Source organism: Rhinoderma darwinii, chromosome 8, assembly GCF_050947455.1.
Source record: "Rhinoderma darwinii isolate aRhiDar2 chromosome 8, aRhiDar2.hap1, whole genome shotgun sequence".
In the NCBI taxonomy this organism is placed as follows: Eukaryota; Metazoa; Chordata; class Amphibia; order Anura; family Rhinodermatidae; genus Rhinoderma; species Rhinoderma darwinii.
This window is the reverse complement of record NC_134694.1, coordinates 106,177,903-106,195,324: the sequence shown is the minus strand read 5'-3', so window position 1 is coordinate 106,195,324 and position 17,422 is coordinate 106,177,903. Positions and strand designations below refer to the sequence as shown.

Here is a 17,422-nt window from a genome sequence, read left to right as displayed (position 1 = left end):
ACCTTTGGGATGCTGTATCCTCTGAGTACTGTATCCTCGCTGGCCACATGTGGAACTCCCAGAGGGACTATGTCAGCAAATCTCTGGATCTCGTGAATCGCTGCATCTGTATATGACATGAAAGTGCGACCCTCCAGGGCAGGACATCGATTCTGTCCAATCACATTGTCAATCTCTTCTTGGACCTTCCCTGCAGACAAAAATAACATTTTTGTACCACAGATGTATAAATAATGTAGGTTGAGCATGTAGGAGATTTAGTGTTATTATTGTTCTCATTCATTTATATTCCTTGATCAGCAGGTTAAGTTGTATTCCCCCCCAAACATGTTTTTTGCTCTAAATGTGAAGAGGCCAATATGTCATTCACTTCCTAATATTAGGAAATGTTCATAAGTTGTATGTGACGGAGTCTACTCCCGGGGACGGGAGGAACTCCCGCTCGGACGTGGAGCCCGCGCTCCCTCACAATATTATAGGAGGTGGCCAAATCGACGTCACCCCCTCGAGTGTCACCTGGCCTAATACACCGGATGGAGGCGCCAAAGAGGCCAAACTCCTGGAACTGCTGATCGGATCCGGCCTACAAATCCAACCTCATATAATGTCAGGGGCCCCCCAGGCTATTGCCTGGGGGACACATGGTCGCACGGCCCCCCCATAAGTTGTTAATAAAATATGTTTTTTTGCTTGGTATGTTTTTCTCTCCCCCTTTCCCTCTTTTCTCCATTTGTTATTTTATATTAGAATGGTACTTACCATCGTGGTGTCCCCCGGGTAAGCTGTGCTGGTGGCACGAGCCGGTTTCCAGATGTTTCTGTCTCTGGGCAGTTTGGAGTTGGTCCCAGCTGATTGGACCTAGGTCAGCTGTGCAATTGCATGAGCAGGTTCTGGCAGATTCTATCTCCAGGCAGTTTTGTGGAAGGCCAGCTGATTGGTCATTGATAAAATCCTAAAGGCGGGAAAATTGGACATAAAAGGAGCAGTTCATCGTGGTCAAGCAGACAGTTTTTGAAGATTGGACCGTCGCCATGGATGTCCTGCTGATGGAGCTGATCAGAAGAGCGGAGTCGGAAGGAGGAGAAAACTGGCTGAGGCAATGCCTAGCAGCAGCGCCGTCGAGGGAAGTCGAGGGAAGAAGCGAACTTACTCGGCTGGAAGACGACATAGAGGAAGCAGTGTCTCCTGCTGGGTCGTCGCTCGAGGTGCCGTCATCAGCTGCAGCCAAGAGGATGAAGTCTGCAGCAGAGTCATCACTGAGGGTGGAGCGCAGTTCCGGACGTTCGCTCCAGGTGCCGGAGCTTGAGAGGAGGCGGCCGACCGTGTCATCAAAGAAGGTGGCGCACAGTGCCGGAAGTGCGCAGCAAGTGCCGGCGCAATTGGCTAACCCGCTGGCCAGAAGTTTAGTCAGAGAACGGGAGACAACAGGTTGGTCGGGTACCCCCTCCTGCTCCAAGGATGGTGTGGAGGACACAGCGGAAGCGCCGGCCTCACTGGTTTTAGAGGCGGCGCAGGACTTTTCTTCAGAGCTGCAACCGAGGAAGAGGAGCCGGAAGACTAGGGTGGCTTATTCCCCACCCCCGCCAGTATCAAGGAGAAGAAGAGGTCCCAGGAGTCAACTTTCCTGTCAGCAAGTTTCCCCAGGATCTACAGGCACGCAGCAGGAGGTAGCAGAAGTGGTGCACGACCCAGGACAGGTGGAACAGAGTGGTGAGATGCCAGCTACCCCTTATCTGTCCCACCCCATCCCCCCTCCCCTCAATTCTAATGTAATGTTTGATATTTTAAAATTATTAGCTGATTTGGTCAGTAAGTCGGCTGTTCCTGCTAGTTCCCCCGCTGATGTAGGGAAGCATAGTAGTCAGCATTTACAGAATGCTGGTTTTAGTAATATTCCTGTTTTAGAGAAAGGAATTGGTGTTTCGGAAACTTGTTGTAAGGAAGTGATGTCTTGCGATATTTCGCCATTAGGTTTTCATTTACAGCCAGCAATTAAGGAGCGTATTTGGAGGAACGAGTTTATAGATTATTTTCTTTATTACCATCTGCGAAGGAGACTCTTGTCAAGCAGGATGGTAAGTCTGATAAAGATGAGGTTATAAAAAACGTTCTCCTCCTAAGTCTTTCTTTAACTGGCTACAGGCGTTCTGTATCTATGCTTCAGTTTTAGTGGAAAAGTCTTTCATTAATTCTAGTAATTTATTCCAGCATGTAGACATTATTCTTGAGGCTTACCGCCAGTTTGGTGGTTTAGCATGGTACAATTATGATGAAATGTTTCGCCAGAAGATGGCAGTGTACCCTTCATTAAAATGGGGCACTAAGGATGTTGGTTTGTGGCTTAGTTTAATGCTTCCACAAAGGTCAGTGCCCAAGCAGCAGCCTAGTTCTCAGAATACGTTGAGGAAAGGAGTTTGCTTTGCTTATAATGAAGCTCAGTGTAAATGGTTGAACAATTGTCGGTATAAACATGAATGTTCCTTTTGTGGGGGTTCGCACCCAATGTGTCGCTGTTTTAAAAGAGCAAACCAGTCTCAACCCCCTAGTTCCAAAGAACAGTTATCCAAAAGCATGGACGCCAGTGAAATTAATAAGAATGGCGCCTTGGCTAGAAATGTTCCCAGACAGGGAGAAAGCTAATTTAATTTTTAACGGTTTTAAGTTTGGTTTTGATATCCCTTCTTTCAAAGGATCTGGTTGTTGCTGGGTGGATAATTTGAAATCCATCCAGCAGCATAAGGATATTGTGCATCAGAAAATCCTGAAAGAGCTTGAAACTGGCAGGATCGCTGGTCCTTTTATACATCCGCCGTTTACAAACTTTAGACTTTCACCTTTAGGAATTGTCCCTAAGAAGGAATTGAATTCATTCCGTTTAATACATCACCTTTCTTACCCGTTTAAGGCTTCATTAAATGATGATGCTGACAAGTCTAAAGCGACAGTACACTATGCTTCGTTTGATCAGGCTGTCTCTTTATTGAGACAGTTTGGTCAAAATGCTTTTTTAGCAAAAGCTGATATCAAATCAGCTTTCCGTTTACTACCAGTTAACCCTGCAGGTTTCAACTCTCTAGGTTTTCAATTTGAAGGTGATTATTTTTATGACAAATGTTTACCAATGGGTTTTTCTTTATCTTGTTTCCATTTTGAGGCATTTTCATCCTTTTTACATTGGGTAGTGCAGAAGCAAATTCCGGATGGAGGTGTTCTGCACTATCTTGATGATTTTTTGTTTATAGGTGATGCTAGTTCTGAGTTATGTTATTCCTTATTGTTAAAATTTGTCGAGTTTATGAAATTTTTTGGTGTTCCGTTAGCTGAAGAGAAGACTGTGTTTCCATGTAGGTCATTAGAATTTTTAGGTATTAGAATAGATTCTGAGAGAATGGAATTTAGTTTACCAGAGGAAAAATTGTTAAAGTTAAGGGTTTCTTGAGTCAGTATGTTAGCTAGGAAGAAATGTTCATTACGTGATATGCAGTCACTGTTAGGGTTGTTGAGCTTTGCCTCTAGAGTTATTCCTATGGGAAGAGTTTTTTCAAAGCGGCTGTATTTTTCAACAAGGGGTCTTAAGTCACCTAGGTCCCATATTAGGTTAACGGTTCAGCTAAAAGAAGATTTAGCTGTATGGCTAGAATTTTTATCTAAATTTAATGGACGCAGTTGCTGGCAGTTTAATTTTGAGGATTCTGACTCTTTGTCTTTATTTACGGATGCAGCCGGTAGTATGGGCTACGGGGCATTCTTTAATGGTCAATGGTCGGCTGAGTTATGGCCCAGTGCTTGGCGTGTAAGCAAAGTTACTTCAAATATTGTCTTATTGGAATTATTTCCGGTTTTGGTAGCCATAGTTGTATGGGGTCATTATTTTAAGAATAGGAGAATTTTGTTGTTTACGGATAACAAAGGTGTGGTCTTTGCAATTAACACATTATCTTCAAAATGTGAATTAGTAGTTAAGATATTAAGACATTTAACTTTATGTTGTCTGAAGTTGAACATCTGGTTGAAAGCTAGCTATATAGAAGGAAAAAAGAATGATATAGCAGATTCATTATCTCGTTGTCAGTGGCGGAGGTTCAGAACGATGGCACCAGAAGCGGAGCTTTGTGGAATTCCGTGTCCTCCTCATTTATGGAATCTGAGTTGGGACTAATCTATGTTAATATTCAGAGATCCTTGGCTCCAAGAACATGGGCTGATTATTCAGCTGCTTGGAAGGAGTGGGTTAATTTCTGTGTTAATGAGAACTGTAATTTCTTTCATAATGAGGTAGGTCTAGTTTTAAAATTTGTATGTAGCCTGATTAGTAGGAGGCTGTCATTTGCCTCCATTTCTAAGTCTCTGGCAGGCATCTCTTTCTTTCTTAAATTAAACAGTTGTCCGGCTATTTCTTCGCTCTTCCCAGTTAAGCAGCTTTTGAAAGGTTACCATAGGTCAGCTCCGGTTGTGGAAAGACGAAGGCCTATTTCATTAGATTTGTTGTTAAAATTATTCAATGTGTTACATTTAGTTTGTTTTAGTAAGTTTGAAGTGTGTTTGTTTAGAACAGCATTTGTGTTAATGTTCTTTGCAGCCTTGAGAATAAGCGAACTGGTGGCAGAGAGTAAAGTTTCAGTCCCGGGCCTTTCATTTCAGGATGTTAGTTGCAAAATTGACCATGTTTTGTTATTGTTAAAAAAATCTAAGACAGATCAATTAGGAAAAGGTCGTTTGGTTAGAATTAATCAGTTTTCGGGTTCTGTTCTTTGCCCAGTTTCTAATGTTAAACATTGGTTGTCAATCAGGCTGAGTCTTGGGGTTGCTTTCCTGATTCATCAGAATGGGGATCAGCTGTCCAGATTTCAGTTTAACTCTGTTTTGAAGAAATGTTTGAAGTCCCTGAAGTTGGAGCATTTAAAAATATCCTCCCATTCGTTTAGAATAGGTGCAGCTACGGAAGCTGCACAGTTAGGAATTGATGAAGGGATTATAAAAAGAATTGGAAGGTGGGAGTCTAATAGATTTAAACTTTATGTTCGACCAGACTTGTTAGTAGTGTAATTATATATCCACAGGTAAGCGTTTGGTTGTTTGGATCCTTGGCCACTCTTTTATATTTTGGGCACAGAAGAGAGCCGCGAGAAGGTCCTATACAGAAAATTTGTCTATGGATCCGCTAGTTTTTTCGGTTTTTTGGCATGGGGTAAGGGGTTTGCAATGGAAGAACGTGTTTTCTTTAGTTAAATCACTGAGTTCTTATTGGCCGGATCCGAATTTAATTATCATCCATGCTGGAGGCAATGACCTAGGTAAAGAAAAGACTTTGGACTTACTTTGGGAAATGAGAAGGGATATAGCCTTGATAAAATGTCTTTTCCCTGACGCTACTATTTCCTTTTCAGAGATTATTCCAAGACTGCTATGGTCCTCTGGAAATTATAAGTTTTTGAATCGAATCCGTAAAAGGATTAATAGAGCCATGTCTAAATACATGTCGGTCCTCGGTGGTCTTTCTTATAGACACAGTGACCTTGAAGACCTCACAGACGGGCTGTTCAGAAATGATTGTATACATCTTTCTGATGTGGGTATCGACATTTTCAATTTGGGCCTGCAGAATTTAATTGAAGAATGGCTGCGGTGTTTTGGGGGGGCCATGTCTTGGTAATGTCATGGCTTGTGGGGTTTGTCACCCAGCTAATGCTGGGCGGACTTGGTTTTTATTGGTCAAAATATTTATATTTTATTATTTATTCGATTATTTATGGTTATTCTCTTCGAATTATTTTATCTTAGGTTACCCTTAATAAACACCGTGGCCATTTTTATCCAAAGAAACTGTTGTCATGTTTTATTTCATTTGATTGAGTATTGTGGGGTTTGTGCTACCATGTCAGGGGCCCCCCAGGCTATTGCCTGGGGGACACATGGTCGCACGGCCCCCCATAAGTTGTTAATAAAATATGTTTTTTTGCTTGGTATGTTTTTCTCTCCCCCTTTCCCTCTTTTCTCCATTTGTTATTTTATATTAGAATGGTACTTACCATCGTGGTGTCCCCCGGGTAAGCTGTGCTGGTGGCACGAGCCGGTTTCCAGATGTTTCTGTCTCTGGGCAGTTTGGAGTTGGTCCCAGCTGATTGGACCTAGGTCAGCTGTGCAATTGCATGAGCAGGTTCTGGCAGATTCTATCTCCAGGCAGTTTTGTGGAAGGCCAGCTGATTGGTCATTGATAAAATCCTAAAGGCGGGAAAATTGGACATAAAAGGAGCAGTTCATCGTGGTCAAGCAGCCAGTTTTTGAAGATTGGACCGTCGCCCACCCTCCCGCCCTATTGTTCTTAAATTCCTTCACGTCACGTTGTTTGTTAGAGGGGTTTGTCACCCAGCTAATGCTGGGCGGACTTGGTTTTTATTGGTCAAAATATTTATATTTTATTATTTATTCGATTATTTATGGTTATTCTCTTCGAATTATTTTATCTTAGGTTACCCTTAATAAACACCGTGGCCATTTTTATCCAAAGAAACTGTTGTCATGTTTTATTTCATTTGATTGAGTATTGTGGGGTTTGTGCTACCATGACTACACTGCACTGACGGATGTTATTTACACGGATGATAAGAAGCTGCAAATGAATTATATGAGACGTTTATCAGATCAAACAGGCAAATTTACCAGACGATTCATATAAGGAGTTAGATTTGTGTGTTGTGCAGAACATGTGCAGCTTTACCAGGGGTTTATATTTAAAGGGTTTTTCTATTTCCTTTAAAGTGATGGTCTATTCTTAGGATAAGACATTAATATTAGATTGGTGGGGGTCCGACTCTCAGCACCCCCATTGATGAGCTGTTTGAAGGGGCCGCAGCGCTGGTCGACTTTGTTGTTTACACTGCTCTGTACAGCTCAGGTCTGTTCTTATAGAGGCTGCGGTGTCTGGTATTACAGCTCAGTCCTATTCACTTAAATGGGATAAAACCATAGCAAATTGTAATACCAGGCACAGCCACTACTAAGAGTACGGCGCTGTTCTGTACAGAGCAGTGTAAACAATGAAGGGGGCGCCGCGCTCACCAGGGCACCACTCCCTCATCAAACAGCTGATTTAAAAAAACAAAAAAAACCTGATACTAAGCAGATATTTCTCATGTGTCTGCTCAGTGTGACGGATATGCACAGTGCAGTCAGTGGTTAGTAGCTGTAGCCTTACTAGAATAGCTGCTTACAGGGTAAAAATAGTGGGTTTTCCAGAAACAGTATTTTTGTGGCAAATAAACGTAATATGGCTGCAAAGTGTGAACACAGCCTAAAATGTCACGGTGCAGCAATTTACTATACAGGTGGGATAAATAATAAACAGAGTATCAGAGATTTTCTTTGCATCAAAGCAGGCAAAATACGAGGAGCAGACACATAATTCGCCCAAATTATATGTGTCCGCTCCTTATATTTTACCTACTTTAAAGCAAAGAAAAGATATATGCTTGATACCAAATGGTGAGTGCCGTGGACTCTCTTCTATATTGAATGATTCCTAACATGGACTTTATACGCAGACACCACCGGAGGAAACGTCATGTGGAACCACTGATCCCAGAACGTCGCTATTTGCCACCGACGATCTATGATTTGTGCCGACGTTACTCGTGTTTGTGAAGAATTTTAGAACACATTATGTAAAGAGTATAAGCACATACTAAATTATCATTAGGGAAATCAGTCAGTATTTACACTTACCATCACAATCCAACTGTCGTCTATTCCTTATTGAGTTTCCGAGGCCGTGCCTTTTTTTTCTCAGTGGTGATGGGACAGGAGCCCCCATTTTTTCAAGGCTTTCAGAGATGCAGAAGGGGTTGTCTAAACACAATGATGGCCATTTTTCACTTTAGTAGTTTCATGGGAATGGTCCATTTGTAGGAAATACAATGATCTTGACGAGATTAGTCACAAAGAAGTCCACATCTGATGGAGAAGATTTGGGGCCAGTGTCTTCTGAATGGTGGACACATCTGGAAGCAGAAATCAGTGACTAAGAGACCAATTCCGTAAAGTCAAATGTGGTTGTAGGGATTGATCTCTCATGTCGATAATTGTTATGGACGTTTTATCCATGTTTTACTCCATTCTCTTATTTTTATTAATCAGTTCATTATGTGATTTGGTCAAGGTCTCCTAACTGAAGCAATTCCTCATTTTGAAAGTCAACAATTTCTTTATCATCCTCCAGGTTGGGCTGTGAGTAGATACTTCATGAACTCCTGAGCAGGAATGAAGAAGTCTTCTCTATTGGCTGGAATACTGTGAGAGAGAAAGGCTGTCCTACTTTTTTCCTGTTTTTCCTTATATTGTTATCCTAGTACTTACTAGGAAATCAAGGGGAATGTAAGGCCCCGGGTAGAGTCAGTTACCAGAGCAAGCGGCCCGAGGGATGAACATGGACCCTTTATGAGACAATAATAAAGGCAATTTAGATCCTGAACAGATGAAGAGGCCGCAAGGATGGTTTCCTCAGAAATATTGCATCTTTTTTTTGGGCCTTTAATAAAGACTTCATGGAGTTCTTTGCTAAGGTCCACAGTAGAGTCAGTTACCAGTAGAGTCCTCTTTAAGACCAGTAGCATTCCCAGGGATAGGACCAGGTGGACAGCAGTCTACAGACATGGGTCCTTTAAGAGACGTTACATCAATATTGGCAATTTAGATTTATCTTTGGTCAGAGGAAGAGGCAGCAAGGATTGTTCCTTGTGGGATATGACATCCTCCATTTTTGGCCTAAAACGCTTTATGGACTCCTCAGTTATTAGAGGGTGCAGGGATGAGGGAGTCTCTGACGACACTGTGAGAGGGAGATGGGGCCTCAGATGAAGACCCCTGTTGAGAATTGTCCAATGTATTGAAAATAATCAGTATGTCTGTCAGGACGGCCTTTGCATTTATATTTGTATTGTACTCCAGGAATCTGTATGGCATAGTGAGAGCTGTAATAGTAGTGCAGTGTTGCTGAATACCTCTGCCTGGCCATCAAGTCATATTTATGAGGCTGAATGCATTGCTCCTGCCTTATGGATGTAGAATCAGAAGTAGAGGAGGGTGTCCTTTTTCTTTTTTTTATAATTATAGTTATCTTTGTATTGATTAGGAAGAGATAAAGGGGGACTGATTAGAGTCAGTTACCAGAGCCCCCTTAAAGTCCAGCAGCTTTCCCAGGGATAGGACATGGTGGACAGCAGCTTGCAGGTGTGGGCTCTTTAAGAGACGGTACATCAATATAGGCAAATTACATGTCTCTGGTCCTATGAAGAGGCAGCAAGAATGGTTCCCTGTGGGATATGACATGTTCCTTGTTTGGCCTTCCATAAATGCTTCATGGACTCCTCAGTTATGGGAGGGTGCAGGGATGAGGGAGTCTCAGACATCAGCTAAAATACTGGGAGAGGGAGAGGAGGCCTCTGATGAAGACCTCTGTTGAGAATTGTCCAGTGGAAATAGAAAATCTCTGGTGCCTTCTGTCTCACAGTATTACAAAAATGAAGGTATGTGCCTTGGATCTGGATTGTGGACCTAGAGGCTTCTGGTATATTCCTTAGGGGATGCCTTAGTGTCGATGATTATGAGTTCATGATCATGACGGGGACACTGGATTGTATAGGGCATGGCCAGTGTGGGACTGAGGTTCCTTGATTCTGAGCGCCCACCGTCCATCTAAATAAAAACAATGAATGTTAAGTTTACAATTATCAATGTTCTTGATGCGACCTGAAGTGCCGCTTTCCTTCTGCGTTGCTCAGATATTTAATAATCAGAAAATGTTATAGAATTGATAAATGAGAGCAGAATGTAAGTCAGAATGTAAACACTGGTTATGTCTCTTATACAGGAACAGTCCGATTACCGGTTTTGAAATATATGTGCAGCGCAGAAAGAGAATGCGAACCTGCTGAAGATGAGACAATTGTGCGCTCATAATGAAGCACATAAAAAATGCTGACATGCAATACAAATGGACAATGCCACCATTTATACTCATAAATAGTGCTGTTACACTATATACATAAATAGTGCAGTTACACTATACACACAAATAGTGCCTCTACACTATACACATAAATAGTGCCGCTACACTATACACATAAATAGTGCCGCTACACTATACTCATAAATAGTGCCGCTACACTATACACATAAATAGTGCCGCTACACTATACACATAAATAGTGCCGCTACACTATACACATAAATAGTGCCGTTACACTATACACATAAATAGTGCCGCTACACTATACACATAAATAGTGCCGCTACACTATACTCATAAATAGTGCCGCTACACTATACACATAAATAGTGCCGCTACACTATACACACAAATAGTGCCGCTACACTATACACATAAATAGTGCCGCTACACTATACACATAAATAGTGCCGCTACACTATACTCATAAACAGTGCCGCTACACTATACACATAAATAGTGCCGCTACACTATACACATAAATAGTGCCGCTACACTATACACATAAATAGTGCCGCTACACTATACACATAAATAGTGCCGCTACACTATACACACAAATAGTGCTGCTACACTATACACACAAATAGTGCCTCTGCACTATACACAAATAGTGCCGCTACACTATACACATAAATAGTGCCGCTACACTATACACACAAATAGTGCCCTTACACTATACACATAAATAGCGCCGCTACACTATACACATAAATAGTGCCGCTACACTATACACATAAATAGTGCTGCTACACTATACACATAAATAGTGCCGCTACACTATACACATAAATAGTGCCGTTACACTATACACATAAATAGTGCCGCTACACTATACACATAAATAGTGCCGCTATACTATACACATAAATAGCGCCGCTACACTATACACATAAATAGTGCCGCTATACTATACACATAAATAGTGCCGTTACACTATACACATAAATAGTGCCGCTACACTATACACATAAATAGTGCCGCTTACACTATACACATAAATAGTGCCGCTACACTCTACACATAAATAGCGCCACTACACTATACACATAAATAGTGCCGCTACTCTATACACATAAATAGTGCCACCTTTTTATACACATAATTAGTGCCGCTACACTATACATATAAATAGTATCACTTACCATACACATAAATTGTGCCACTAATCAAACACATAAATATTACCAATAACTACACACAATGTAAATAGCACCACTATACCAAACAAATAGTGCCACTATACTATACAAGTAAGGAGTACAGCCGACATGTACAGATAAATAGTACAACTAACCATACACATAAATAGTATCTCTAAATAATGATACACATACATTTGTATACACACACATATTATATATATATATATATATATATATATATATATATATATATATTATACACAAACATACACATATATACAAATTCAACATTACACACAAATATACACATTATACACATGTATATACATATTACACACTACACGCATAAAACATTACATTTATACAAATTAGACATATACACATTACACACACATTATATGCACATATACACATTACACACACATATATATTAGTTATACACACATTACACACATATATACAGTAGTTATACACACATTACACACACATATACATTAGTTATACACACATTACACACACATATACAGTAGTTATACACACATTACACACATATATACAGTAGTTATACACACATTACACACATATATACAGTAGTTATACACACATTACACACATATATACAGTGGTTATACACACATTACACACATATATACAGTAGTTATACACACATTACACACATATACAGTGGTTATACACACATTACACACATATATACAGTGGTTATACACACATTACATAGACATTTACCTTTTCTGCAGATCGCTGATGTTTGGACCTCTGACATGCAGGCAGCCTGAAGAATCTAATCAGCGGCCACCGTCTTTCTCATCTTTGGTGTCGCCGTACCAATGCATCCATTTTTTCCCCAGTAGGTGTTACTACCAGCAGTCCACTGAGCAATGTCTTGATTTTCATGCAATTTTTGTACACTTTATCATATGACAGAGCCCTGACTATACTTAAAAGCTGCCAGCCGGCTCTACAGTAGGAGCATTGTAGTAAGTGCACAGGGGGCAAGCCACAGGAGGATTCCCCAGTCCTTTGGTGGGCCGGTCTGACACTGGCCATAGTATGTATCCTGTCATGGGGTAATTAATTCTGTAGGACCTTCAAATTGATCTAAGGACCCTCTGGAGCATTAAGGGTAGATTCACACGAACGTTGCTTTTTTGCGCGCGCAAACAACGCAGCGTTTTGCGAGCGCAAAAACCATTTGACAGCTGCGTGTGTCATGCGTGTCTGATGCGCGGCTGCGTGATTTTCGCGCAGCCGGCATCATAGAGATGAGGCTTGTCAACGCCCGTCACTGTCCAAGGTGCTGAAAGAGCTAAATCTTTCAGCACCCTCGACAGTGAATGCCGAACACAACAGCGAAAAACCTGTAAAAAAAAAAGATAAAGTTCCTACTTACCGAGAACTTCCCGGCCGTTGCCTTGGTGACGCGTCCTTGGTGACGCGTCCTTGGTGACGCGCCTCTCTTGACATCGGGCCCCACCTCCCTGGATGACGCAGCAGTCCAAGTGACCGCTGCAGCCTGTGATTGGCTGCAGCCTGTGCTTGGCCTGTGATTGGCTGGAGCTGTCACTTGAACTGAAGTGTCATCCCGGGAGGTCGGACTGCAGGAAGGAGACAGGAGTAATCGGTAAGTTAGAACTTCGTTTTTTTTTTACAGGTTAATGTATTTTGGGATCGCAAGTCACTGTCCATGGTGCTGAAACAGTTTAACTCTTTCAGCACCATGGACAGTGACTATCTCCTGACGTCGCGTACCGATAATTTTTTTGCCGGGATCGGCCAAAACGAGTTTGGCCGAACCCGGTGAAGTTCGGTACGCTTGTCCGGCTTCGCTCATCGCAAAGACACTCCGTTTGGATGTTCGGAAACAGAAAAGCACGTGGTGCTTTTCGGTTTTCATTCATCCTTTTCACTGCTGTTGCGCGAATCACGCTCGTCCCACGGAAGTGCTTCCGTGTGGTGCGCGTGATTTTCACGCACCCATTGACTTCAATGGGTGCGTGATGCGCGAAATACGCAGAGTTATTGAACCTGTCGCGCTTTTTGCGCAGCAGACAAACGCTGCGCAAAAAGCACGGACTGTCTGTACTGCCCCATAGACTTGTATTGGTCCATGCGTGCCGCGAGAAAACCACGCGGCCCGCACGGACCGAATACACGCTCGTGTGAATCCCCCCTAAAGGAAGGTTTTCTTAAGGGTGATTGAATGCTGAAATGCTAATTGGGCTGGATTCCAGCTTTAGGTACCAAATCGGCAGGCAGAAGAATAGTCCATATCAAAGCAAAGGTCAGGGTCGGCAGCAAACAATCATAGACGATAAGCAGGCCGAGGTCAGGGCAGGCAGCAAACAGTCATAGGCGATAAACAGGCCGAGGTCAGGGCAGGCGGCAAACAATCAAAGGCGATAAACGTACCGAGGTCAGGGCAGGCGGCAAACAGGCATAGTTCAGAAACAGGCAAAGGTCAGGGCAGGCGGCAGTCAATAAGCATAGTCCAATAATCAAGCCAAGGTCAAAACCGGAAAATCAATCATTCAGTAGAGCAGCTAGTGCAATATGATGTTATTCGCACGCTGCAGTTGACTCAACCACTACATTATTCTGCAGCAATATGAGGATATCTCTCCCTGGGGATCTTGCTCAGAATAGATGACATCTCTGAGCTGGACAATCTCTGATCTACCACAGGTCCGGTCAGCATAGCTCTCAAGTTCTTACGTGCTGCATTGCTCAAACTGACCATTGGTCGGGGCCCATTTAGCTGTTTTGCAGTCACCTTAATGCGTGGTGGTAGGACATAAGGTGCACTGCGGACCCTTGATGTTACTGCTGCTGACCCTCTCTGAGTTGGCAAGACTGTTGACTGTCTTGCCAGATACATCTCCATGGGAGATTGTTTCCTCACCCACGGGGCAGTGGTCCAGACCTCGGGTTTTTCTTTTGTTGCTGCGCAGGTGGCTACAGGTCTTGGTGGTGGTGATTGCAGCCTTAGGTATCGGCCAGATTCCTCTTTAGGCAGCAGGTTTTTGATACACTGCACGATACCTCTTAATGCTGATGTAATAAATCCAATACAGCCAGTTTGCCCTTGATGTTTTTTAGGCTTTTGGCTGTATGGGGACCTCCGGAGACGTTGGAGATGTCTCCGTGGCTGGAGTTTTCCCCCAGTTGCAGCCATTTGGCTGCCTCTTCCACAACACCCTCAGATAAAGTGTTTGTGGAGAGTAGAAAACAGTAACAAAACAAACAATAAACAAATAAACAAATAAGAGCCCAGCCGGGCAAATGCCTGCTCTGCAGAAAGTACTCAGCGCTCCTCTCTCTCTCGATGCTTGCTTCGTACTGACCGTCCTTGCTGAGTATTCCGTGTCTCCAGGGCAACGCTTCTGTCATGTAATAAAGCTGTACACAGCACCGGGGTTCTAACTAGTGTTACCCACGGCAACAAAACAGATCCTAGCGCTCACTGTACAAGTGGAGGCCAGAAAATATAACTTTGGATGGATTGGCATGGACAATAGTAATGAATCCAATGTGTGTTTCTTCTATCGTCTGGGTTCATTGAGGAGCCGGCAGAGATGTTCTGGTTATAAAAGTCTAAATCTATAAATCTAGTTCATTCCCTTCTGCCTGTAGAGGAGCATGCTGGGATCTGTAGTGCACATTACCTGTGCTGTAAACAGGTGCAACTGAATAAAAAAAAATCAGTTGGATTTACTCTGTTGAGGGACATGGGAGAGACGTGATAGCGCTGCCAACCGCTGCTTCTCACTGATATATACTGGACATAGGTTGTAGGAGTGATGTGCACTGTGATCTTGTAAAGCTACCGAAAAACAGAGCTCCAATTGACGGAATATTGGACTTGTATTGGCAATCACATGTGGCTGGTGCATGTACTGGCCAACACACCGCAGACATCTACCGTGAAACAATATTCATTAGACCAGCTGAAAAATAAACTAAAACTGTAACGGCAGGGGGTAGGGAGACGGACAAGTGAGCCCTAATCTACCCGCCACTCTGTCCCTGCCTACTTGCAACGACCCGCCCTAGGCGACGGGGTACAACTGGGCGGCGGTCCCTGCGCTCAGTAAGTGCACGACAAACACGACAAACATACAAGGAACACAAGCAAGGAAAAAGGGGCCGTTGCCCACGGCAACACCGTGAGCAACCAGAGTGGTGAACGAGCCGAGTCAAGCCAGGAGTGTGCGAGGTACAAAACGAAAAGCAGAAGAGTAGTCGGTAAGCCAGGGTCGGTATGGAGCAGGATCAAAAAATAGCAGGAGCTGTAGCTGGGCCAGGAACCACAAGGAAGGAAACCAAAGCAATAACAAGCACCGAGGGACAGGAAGTGCAGGCTTAAATAGACCGAGGGCGGGAGCTAGCTGAGTCTGGCCAGGTTACGATAGGCTCTCCCACTCCTAAGCCTGCCAGCCTGAATGGTGGAAGCAGGAGTCAGTCTCAGGGATGTATTCTCAGGTGCTGACTGATTAGTTCTGGGAGTTAACCCCGCAGTGCCTGGCAGATCCTTTACAGTACCCCCCCTTTTATGAGGGGCCACCGGACCCTTTCTAAGTGGACCTGGCTTACTGGGGAAACGCAGGTGGAACCTCCTGACCAATACCCCAGCGTGAACATCCCGGGCGGGTACCCAAGTCCTCTCCTCGGGCCCGTATCCTCTCCAATGGACCAGGTACTGGAGGGAGCCTTGGACCATCTTGCTGTCCACAATCCTGGCCACCTCGAATTCCACCCCCTCCGGGGTGAGGATGGGAACAGGAGGTCTCCTCGAGGGAGCCAAGGACGGGGAGCAGCGTTTGAGGAGGGAGGCATGAAACACGTCGTGTATCCGAAAAGACGGGGGTAACTCCAGCCGGAAGGAGACAGGATTGAGGACCTCAATGACCTTATACGGCCCAATAAACCGGGGAGCAAACTTCTTGGACGGAACCTTGAGACGCAAGTTCCTAGACGACAACCACACCAGATCCCCGACCATAAACAGGGGGTTAGCAGAACGTTTTTTATCAGCCTGAGTTTTTTGTACGCTCTGGGACACCTCTAGGTTTTTCTGAACCTGGGCCCAGACTGTGCACAGTTCCCGATGAACGACCTCTACCTCAGGATTGTTGGAACTACCAGGTGAAACGGAGGAGAACCGTGGATTAAACCCAAAATTACAAAAAAAAGGAGAGACCCCAGACGAGTTACTGACCCGGTTATTAAGGGAAAATTCGGCGAGGGGAATGAAAGAGACCCAATCAAATTGACAGTCAGAGACAAAACACCTTAAGTATTGTTCTAGGGACTGATTAGTCCTCTCCGTTTGGCCATTGGTTTCAGGATGGAAGGCAGAGGAGAAGGACAGATCAATCCCCAACTTCATACAGAAGGCTCTCCAAAACAATGAAACAAATTGTACCCCTCTGTCCGAAACAATATTGACAGGGACCCCATGGAGACGCAGGATGTGTTTGACAAACAAGGTAGCCAAATTTTTGGCGTTGGGTAGTTTCTTGAGGGGCACAAAGTGGCACATCTTACTGAAGCGGTCCACCACCACCCACACCACCGACTTGCCTTGGGATGGAGGCAAATCGGTGATAAAATCCTTGGAGATATGTGTCCAAGGTCTCTGGGGAATGGGCAACGAACGCAGTAAGCCCGCTGGTCGGGACCTGGGAGTCTTGGACCTAGCACAAACCTCACAAGCGGCGACGTAGGCCTTAACGTCTTTAGGCAACCCAGGCCACCAATAATTTCTGGTAATGAGGTGTTTGGTACCCAGGATGCCTGGATGGCCAGATAGTGCGGAGTCATGATTTTCCCTAAGTACCCTTAGCCGGAATTGCAGGGGAACAAACAGCTTGTTCTCAGGAAGGTTCCCGGGAGCTGCACCTTGATCAGCAGCAATTTCAGAGACTAAATCAGAATCGATCGAGGAAATGATTATACCTGGAGGCAAAATACAAGCAGGATCTTCCTCCGAAGGAGGGCTGGCCATGAAGCTACGCGACAGTGCATCAGCCTTAATATTTTTAGACCCAGCCCTATAGGTAACCAAAAAATTGAATCTGGTAAAAAATAACGCCCATCGAGCTTGTCTCGGGTTTAGCCTCCGGGCAGATTCTAGGAACACCAGATTCTTGTGGTCGGTAAGGACCGTTACCTGGTGCCTAGCCCCCTCCAGGAAGTGGCGCCACTCTTCAAATGCCCATTTAATGGCTAAGAGTTCGCGGTTGCCAATATCATA

General features: G+C 43.8%; 1 protein-coding gene across 3 annotated transcripts; it reads left to right on the top strand.

Annotated features, from left to right (window-relative positions):
- The first annotated feature begins 639 nt into the window (after nt 1–639).
- Nucleotides 640–6,481, top strand: LOC142659722 (uncharacterized). Of its 3 annotated transcripts, none has more exons than XM_075836142.1 (2): nt 640–1,710; nt 4,073–6,481. In XM_075836142.1, the coding sequence occupies exons 1-2, from the start codon at nt 1,032–1,034 to the stop codon at nt 5,044–5,046; spliced, it is 1,653 nt and encodes a 550-aa protein (XP_075692257.1). In that variant the 5' UTR covers nt 640–1,031; the 3' UTR covers nt 5,047–6,481. The 3 variants fall into 3 exon arrangements, with proteins under 3 accessions (XP_075692257.1, XP_075692259.1, XP_075692258.1); XM_075836144.1 differs by having other exon boundaries at nt 645–2,075; nt 5,061–6,479; XM_075836143.1 differs by having other exon boundaries at nt 650–1,710; nt 5,061–6,477.
- The last annotated feature ends 10,941 nt before the right edge of the window (nt 6,482–17,422 follow it).

Bases quoted from the DNA above. Each gene is read 5' to 3' on its own strand.
- LOC142659722 (XM_075836142.1), top strand. From the start codon at position 1,032: ATGGATGTCCTGCTGATGGAGCTGATCAGAAGAGCGGAGTCGGAAGGA. The intron at 1,711-4,072 runs GTGAGATGCCAG...TCTCGTTGTCAG, and splicing joins AGGACAGGTGGAACAGAGTG to TGGCGGAGGTTCAGAACGAT.